This window comes from Fukomys damarensis, unplaced genomic scaffold, assembly GCF_012274545.1.
Source record: "Fukomys damarensis isolate Sample0158 unplaced genomic scaffold, DMR_v1.0_HiC HiC_scaffold_16, whole genome shotgun sequence".
Classification (NCBI taxonomy): domain Eukaryota; kingdom Metazoa; phylum Chordata; class Mammalia; order Rodentia; family Bathyergidae; genus Fukomys; species Fukomys damarensis.
Window position 1 is genome coordinate 96,570,735 of NW_022900928.1, and position 8,239 is coordinate 96,578,973.

The 8,239-nt window shown below is 52.5% G+C and overlaps 1 protein-coding gene across 1 annotated transcript in view; it reads right to left on the minus strand.

Moving 5' to 3' along the window:
- Positions 1–353: 353 nt before the first annotated feature.
- Positions 354–8,239, minus strand: part of Adck2 (aarF domain containing kinase 2) — an 11,395-nt gene continuing 3,509 nt past the window's right edge. Inside the window, exons 4-9 of the mRNA XM_010631714.1 lie at positions 6,897–7,025; positions 5,737–5,832; positions 3,518–3,769; positions 2,414–2,542; positions 2,224–2,277; positions 354–1,105 (exon numbers count right to left, since the gene is read on the minus strand). Coding sequence (XP_010630016.1) covers positions 965–1,105; positions 2,224–2,277; positions 2,414–2,542; positions 3,518–3,769; positions 5,737–5,832; positions 6,897–7,025 — 801 coding nt within the window. The 3' untranslated portion in view covers positions 354–964. The remainder of the gene's footprint in view (positions 1,106–2,223; positions 2,278–2,413; positions 2,543–3,517; positions 3,770–5,736; positions 5,833–6,896; positions 7,026–8,239) is intronic.

The window sequence follows — 8,239 nt, forward strand, 5'->3', positions numbered from 1 at the left end:
AAACTCCTAGACCAGCCGGGCATGGTGGTGCACACCTGTAATCCCAGCACTTGAGGCTGAGGCAGGAGGATTGCTGTGAGTTCAAGACCAGCATGAGCTACAGTAAGTTCCAGGTCAGTCTCAACTACACAGTGAGACTCTGTCTCAACCCCCGCCGAAAAAAACACACACACAAACTCCTAGACAAAGAGACCCCATGGCAACCCACTTTCAGGTCCCCTACCCACTATTGGGAACTGTTTCTCTCATAATAAACTGTCCTGGTCAGGTGTGGTAGTGCACACTTGTAATCTCAGCACTTGGGAGGCTGAGGCAGGAAGGTTGCCATGATTTTGAGGCCAGCCTGAACTACATAGTTCAAGGCCAGGCTGAGTAACATAGTAAGACCCTGTCTCAAAAAAAAAAATCAATAAACATTCCTCCTGCCTACCTCCTTTGTCCTCAGCATCATTCTGTGACCTTGTGAGGCACCGGCCCAGATTATGCCATTATACAAGCAATCAGGAGGCTGAGGCAGGAGGATCACCATGAGTTTCAGACCAGCCTGGGCTACATGGTGAATTCAAGCCTGGCCTGAACTGTACACTGAGAATTGGTCTCAGAAAGAAAGAGAGAGAAGAGAGAGAAAGAAGGAAGGAAAGCACAAGACTACAGGAGTTTATGGCATTTTCTATCCTAAATGTTAGAGTCCAGAACCACCAGTAGGATCCACCTGAATATAGAGTTTAAAAAGAAAACAGGAAAACAAAACAGTTGTGTATTTGTCCTCCTCCTTCATGGGGCATTTTCTCAGACTCAGTGCCCTCAGCCCCATTTCCACTGTCCCAGCTCCTGCTGCTGAGCGCACAAGTTCTTCCCTCCTTCACCCCTCCACTGACCCTGAGCTAGGGCAGCGGGAGGCAATGGCGCCCCCCACGTGCCTTGAGCACCATGGCAGCAGCTTTTGCTGCCTGGGTGACACCTGTCAGGCGTGGGCCATGGGCCCAGGGAGGAGGAAAGGCCTGGCTGCTTCCAGAATGTCCAGCTTGGGGTCCAGTGAGCGGCCCAACCCCTCCAGCACCATGATGGCGAACACGACGGAGGCGAAGTTGCTCTCCAGCTTCACCTGTGACAGAAGAAAGATTGGTCCTTCCCGACACCTCTCTGGTGAAGACACATCCCCCGCCCCCGCGCCATGTCCCCATTTGTGGGACTTTGACCTTCTACCTAACATACTGGCCTCATCCCAGCATTTCCCACACCTCTCGCCCCAGAACCAGAGCAGCGAGGCCGAACAAGACGTCGTCCGGGCCTCTCAGGGCCCCAGACAAGGGGCCCCCACTCCTGCGCAGCCCCTCAGCCCAGGCTTCTTCCTAGTCCGTGTGTGTGGCACACAATGGTTCGTGGATGTGACACTCAGTTCTCCCACCACTTCCCCTGCATCTCTTGGTCCCTTTCACATCTGCAAATGATCTAGCTCCCTGTTTCCTATGATCTATCTTCTACTTTGCTCGTTCGTTATGTTTTGGGTTTCTCATGCAAGAGAAACAACCATGTGACACTTAAGCTTGTGTGTCTTGTTTCATTTAACATTATGGTCTCAAGGTGTATCCATCTTCCTCAGATGACTCAGCTTTATCCTTCCTTGTATCACATAGTACTCCATGGTGTGTAAATGCCACATTCTCTTTATCCTTTCATCTGCTGATGAACACAGAGTCAGACTCAACTTTACCCTAGGTAGGAAGAGCAATGTGTGACCTACCTGAGTATCAAGTTCACTACCAGGGCTTTGTGTGTGCCCTGCCATTGGGCTATACGTTCAGCTCTTTTACTAGTTAGTTATTTGAGACAGAGTCTTGCTATAGAGTTCAGGCTGGCCTTGAACCTGCAGTTATCCTCCTGCCTCAGCCTCCTGGAGTGCTAGGATTACAGTTGTGCACTACCACACCCAGCTTTACCCTTTTATTTTTATTTTGAGACATGGTCTAGCTAAACTGCTTGATCTTCCTGCCTCAGCCTACCAGGTAGCTGGGATTACAGGTGTGTACTGCCACACCTGGCTGTTTTTACACATTTAAACACATTTTCTGTAGATCTAAGTGTCACAGGTACTCAGACTGACTGCAGAGACCCGCCCAGCTCTGGAGGAAGGCAAGGCCCCAAACTGCCTCTGATGAAGACCCATCCTGTGTTACGTCCCCACCAGCTTCCCTGGCCACATCCCCTCTCCCGGGGCCTCACCTTGTGAGTCATCAGCAACTTGAAGACACTGGAGAGGAGGCTGGAGACCTGCAGCTGGGAAGAGGAACACGCGGGGATACAGATGTAGAGCCTTCAGGACCCTTCTGGCCACGCCGACGGCCACCTCCCCTCAGTGGGTGGGAAGGGAGCAGCCCCTCCCGGGCCCCCTCAGACCAGCGCTGCCACCCACCTTCTCCAGGGTAATGCTGTCCCTCCTGGCCTGGGTCACCAGTGCAGCCATCTCCACCTTGAACCCCTCCACGTCGCTGCACTCACTGGCCCGGGCATGGTGCAGTATCAGCTCAGCCACTCTGTGGCCCTGGAAAATGCCAACGAAAGTGGCTTGCTCAAGCTGAGTCAGCAGAAAGCAGACCTGGGGGAAAGGCCACTGATTTCTGAGGTCCCTGCTAGCCGGGAGTCACCTCTGGTCCTCAAAGCGGGGTTAAGGAAAGGTGGTGCCGGTCTCCTCAGCCCTCCAGGGCCCCCATGGGTCCTGCGGACTTCCTGGCCCAGCCCTCAACCACCAGGTCACCCAAGACCCCACTGACCAAAGCCCAGAGGGCTCCTCAGACAGCGCATCCCAGCGGTCATCTGAGTGCCTTTCACCTCCTGAAGCATGGTCCTGGGAACCCAGCTGTTCCTCTCAGGACTGTGACCTTTGTCCTTTACCCAACCTGTCCGGAGAACAGCAGCCCCAGGCACAGTACCCTGACGTTAACAGGGGACACTCGAGCTGGCTCCAGGCTCCAGCTTGCGCTTGGCTCCTCAGGAGCCACCTAAGCAGGACTTGTATCTTTTTTTTTTTTTAATGTTTTTAAAGACAGGGTCTTGCTAAAAAAAAGAAGACAGGGTCATGCTATGTAGTCCATGCCAGCCTTGAACTCACCTGAGCGCAGAGATGACAGCATGTGCCTCCACACCCAGCTAAATAGGCTTTGCCCCATGATGCTTTTTCTCTACATCACAGCGCTGGCCTGCTGTGGCCCCTCCAGATGAGAGGACCCACACCACAGGTCCCCATGTGCCCTGCCCCATGCAGGGGTCACGTTCTCCATACTGTGGCTTCTTCCCATCTGGCCATCTTGTGGCACGGGGTCAAAAAGCTGACACCAGGCTTGGGGGCAGGTACCAAGCATGGATAGGCACACCTGTCATCCTAGCACTCGGGAGGCTGAGGCAGGAAAATCACGAGTTCAAGGCCAGCCTGGGCTATCTTGGCGTCCCTACAGAGAAGCAGGCTGAGTACTGCATCAAGGCACAGCCAGCCTACAGGATACTGTCCAGTGGGTCTTACCTGGCCCAGCACCACGGCCAAGAACACAGCCCGGAAGTTCCTCAGGTCAGAGGCCTGCAGCTCAGCCACGATGCCAGCATCCAGCAGTACCAGACGCAGTGGGCACAGGACTGGTGCCACAGCCACCACCAGCGGGTCACAGACATCCACCTGCTGTGGCTGCGCCTCACGGCCCGGGGACAGCCCATCAGTGCCCTGCACCAGGATGTTTCCAGGGTGCAGGTCTGCATGCACAAAGTTGTCCACAAATATCTGGAAGGAAACATGCGGCTCATGACCAGGTCACCCAGCGCAGAGCCACCCGCAGAACAAGCATCATGGCAACAGGGAGCCTCCGGGGGTGCCTCAGCACAACAGCAAAGAGGGATGCTGCTTACAAAGCCTCATCTGCACAGCACCAACTCAGGATTTGTACAGGGACAAGCCAAGCTGTGGTTCTCAAGAGAAATTATTTTCTAAACAATGAGCAGTTTGGGTCATTAATGTTCTAATTTAAGAAAAATTATACAAGGATCCGAGTTCGATTCCCAGTACCAAAAAAAAATTATTAATTCATTGTTTAAATGTTTTATCTAGAGCTCTGTCTCGCCCCTAGTACTGATAGAACCAGGGCCTGTGCACAGGGCTGCATCCCCAGCCCCTTCTGTACTGAGTCAAGGTCTCACTATATTGCTAAATTGTCCACGCTGGGCTTGAACTTCCAGTCCTCCTGTCTCAGCCTAATCCCAGGGCTAGGATTACAGGTGTGTGCTACCATGTCCAGTGGAACTACATTTCTTCAAAAACAGTCATACAGCTGGGCAGTGGTACAAACCTATATCCCAGTGTTCAGGAGGCTGAGGCAGGAGGATCATTTGAGTCTAGGAGTTGGAGACCAGCTTGGGCAACATAGCAAGACCTCATCTCAAAAAAAGAAAAAAAGGTTCACACATCAGACTTTCCCTCGTTGCCATCAGTGAGGCCTGTGGTGAGAGACAGTAATCACCAGCCACCAGAAGTCCTTCCTTGGGGGCCAAGGGCAGCAACCGAGGTCCCTTCCCAGCCAGCCGGACCTTGTCACCTATGCCTCAGCCACTGTCTTCTGTCCCAGGCCTCAGATCAGCTGGCACCTCTCTGTTCCTCCTGGTACGATGCCCTGACTAACATGGCACAGCTGCACCGGGTCCTCTTGGGGACATCAACTCGTGCTCACGTTGTGCCACCAGCCAGGCTCTTGAAGACAAAGCCTGTAGACCAAGGAAGTAACATGCCTCACTCTCCCCTCCCTGCCCTGGCCCTAGGCAGCAGAGCTGAGGTCGGAATCCAGACTGGGTCAACAGCGCCCGCCCAGGCTCCCCACCTCCAGGCGTTGTCCCTGAGCTGCCCGGCCACCTGCCATGTTTCCTGTGCAGCTCTTCCTAGGCCCACAGCAGCAGTGTGATGCCTTCTTGTCCACTCAAGCCTGCCGTCTCCTACCCTGCCTGTGCCCTGGGGAACAGCAAGTCTCTCCACTGACAAGGATGTGGAGCCTCCAAACCCCTGGTCCCACACAAGGCTTTCTCAATTCACAGCTGGGGGAGCAGAGGGCTGGCTGATAGCCAGGGGTAACCACCCTGGCCATGACAACCTGGCACAGCCCCAGTGTGGCCAGCTGATATCCCCACTGGGAAGCCCGATCCAGCCTTTATGGGATGGAATAGCCCTCCTGGGGAGGCGAGGCCCACACAGCTTAGCCCTGCAGAGCCCTGGCTTCAGGCATAAGGCAATCAACCCTGCCGAGGGCTCCCAGAGACAGGGAGGCCCAACTATGTCAAGAACCAACATCAGCCAGGGCGTGGTGGGGCATGCCTGTAGTCCCAGCACTAGAAGTCCGAGGCAGGAGGATCACCACAAGTTGGAGGCCAGCCTGGGCTACCTAGTGAGTTCAAGGCCAGCCTGAACTACATAGTGCGACCCTGTCTCTAAAGACCAAAAAACAAAGAATCAACATCAGCCCGATGTAATCCCAGCAATATGGGAAGCTGAGGCAGGACTGAAAGTTTGAGCCCAGCGAGGGTAACAGACAGCAAGACCTCGTCTCAAAATAAAAAAGAAAAAGGCTAAGGATGGAGCTCAGTGCAAAGGCCCTGGGTTCAACCCCCTGTCACAGACCACGCCTTGCTCAGCCCTTCCCAAGCATAGGTCTCCGCTGGTGTTGGCCCTGCCCGCACACCGTGCCCTGCGGGCTGTGCCACACTCACCATCTTCAGTAGCATGTTGATGCCCAACCGTGCAATCCTCTGCTTCAGCTCAGCAGGGATCCCTGCCCGCTGGTAGCTGGACACAGGCACACTCTCCTAAAAGAGCAGGAGACAGGTTAGCCTGGCTGCTGCCCCATGCCATCCCCTGTCCCCTGCACCCTGCCCCAGGGACAACTGGGTGCTGCCTTCCTTCTCATGGGGAGTGTACTCAGGGAGAAAACTTCTGAGTCCAGTCTTCTTATAGCAGTTTAGGAATCTGTCACCTGCATGTTGGTTTTAACCTATTTACATTCCTTTTGTGTTTGTTTTTATTTTTTGTGGTGTTAGGGATTGAACTTGGGACCTTATGCTTGTGAGGCAGTCGTGGCACCACTGAGCTAAATCCCCAGCCCTGCTTTTTTTTTTTTTTTTTTGTTTTTTTGAGACAGGGTCTCACTATGTAGTTGAGATTGATCTGGAACTCACTATGTAGCCCAGGCTGGCCTCAAACTTGAGGCCACCCTCCTGCCTCAGCTTCCTGAATGCTGGGATTTCAGGCATGTGCACCACCAATTCTGACTATATTTCCCTTCTGTGACACTTCTCAAAGGACAAATCCCATGGGCTCACAGGAAAGTGCTGAGAGCTAGCAGGAATCAGCCAACAGGGCAGGGGGTGAGGTGGGACCTTGGGCAGGAAAATGTAGAGGGAAAGGAAAGTAGGAGATAGGAAACTGCTGATAAGTCTTCATGTGGCTTAGGTCCTTCAGTGTCAAAGCTACCACTGAGATGGACCTTGTCACCCCTCATGAACAAATAAGAAAAGGAAAAGCCCAAGAGTGCAAGCCACTTCCACCCTTCTCTAGGTCACTAGCAAATGGGATAGCAGAGGTTTTCAAATCTAAGGAGTTTGGAGGGTCTAGTGGTGCACACCTGTGATCCCAGCACTTGGGAGGCTGAGGCAGGAGGATCACTGTGAGTTTGAGGCCAGCCTGGGCTACATAGTGAGTTCAAGGGCAGCCTGAACTACATAGCGAGACCCTGTCTCAAATAAATAAATAAAATCTAGGGAGTCTGAGGCCATGGGTAGGGCTATGCCACTGCTCTTCCTACCAAGTTCCCCACTCCTCCCTCATTTCAGACGAGTCACCTCCAGAGGGAAGGGCACAGCCAGACTCTCACCTCATATGTTTCCACCAATATATCCCTGGTAACAAAGGGGCGCAAAGGTGTGGGGAATTTGACTGACGTCACGTCCTGAAAGTTGCGCTGGAAGTGTTCTAGATTCCGAGCTTCATAACGCAGGTCGATCTAGAGGAACACAGAGGCACAGTGGTCTCACCTGGGCACAGGGACTGCCTAGGCTGGCAGGTCAAATGGCTGTCTCCGAAGATCTCCACTCAAACTCCTGTCCACTGCACACAGGAGATTCCTGTTAGGATGTGGCCATCACAGCTTCTCCCTGGCTCTGTCTGGATGGGTCCCTGTCCCCAGGCTTGACTCTGTTGCCATCCCTGGCAGCCTGGTGCCCTACCACCCCTTCCCTCTCCATGCCATGCAATCTGCCTGCTGGGGAAGCATCTGATAGAGAGAACTTCTGTAAGTAGTCTGAAATCTACAAAATGTTAAGGAAATATAGAATAACTGCTGCCTTTTGCATCTGTAATTTGCTTTGCCTTGCTTGTTTCTTAGGACAATACCAGAGGTTTCACTGTTAAAGCTTGAAGGCATGTAGCCTCAGTTTAAAATGTTAACAAATGCCAGGGGTGCTTAGCCAAATCCCCAGAGTGAGGCCAGATGTTCAAACTGAGATAACAGTTGCTATGCCCTAAGCCCTAAACTTTCTCACCAGTCCTGCTTTCCTAACCCTGACCCCCACTCTTATAGGCTAGAACACCTAAACATCCTAAAAGAGAATGCTACCTTTGGGTTAACACTGAACTGTCGTGTAACCATGATTTGTGATGGGAACTGTGGGAACTGGAATGTCTTATCAAACACCTAAAATGAGGTCATGATTGTAAAACTCCTATAAAAGGCAGATTGTAAACCAGCCCAGGGTCTGTCATTTAGCACAGCCATTGGTGCAGGCTGACCCTTTGCTAGCAAAGTAAACATTTTTTTGCTTTTGTTTTACCCACTCTTGTGTCTCTGTGTGTCGTTTAGCAGTTCCTTTTCCCAACACATCCACTCAGGCTGGCTCCTCCACCTCAGGGCTGCCCTGCCTGTCACCTGCTGCGCCAATGCTGCCCCTGCTAAGCTTGCAACAGCCTTGCCTTTGCCAGGCTCAAAAATCAACTCAGTTCTTTTATTTTTGTTGTTTGTGGTACTGTAGATTGGACCCAAAGCCCCTCACTGTACTGCTGAACTACATCCCCAGTCCTTTTCCTTTTTGAGAGAGGGTCTCACTAAATTGCTCCAGGCCAGCCCTCAACCCCAGTCCCCAGGCTGACATATTCTACTACAGCTGAAGTCCGGAGTAGAGAAGTCTACTTTTTTTTTTTTTTTTTTTTTTTTTTTTTTTT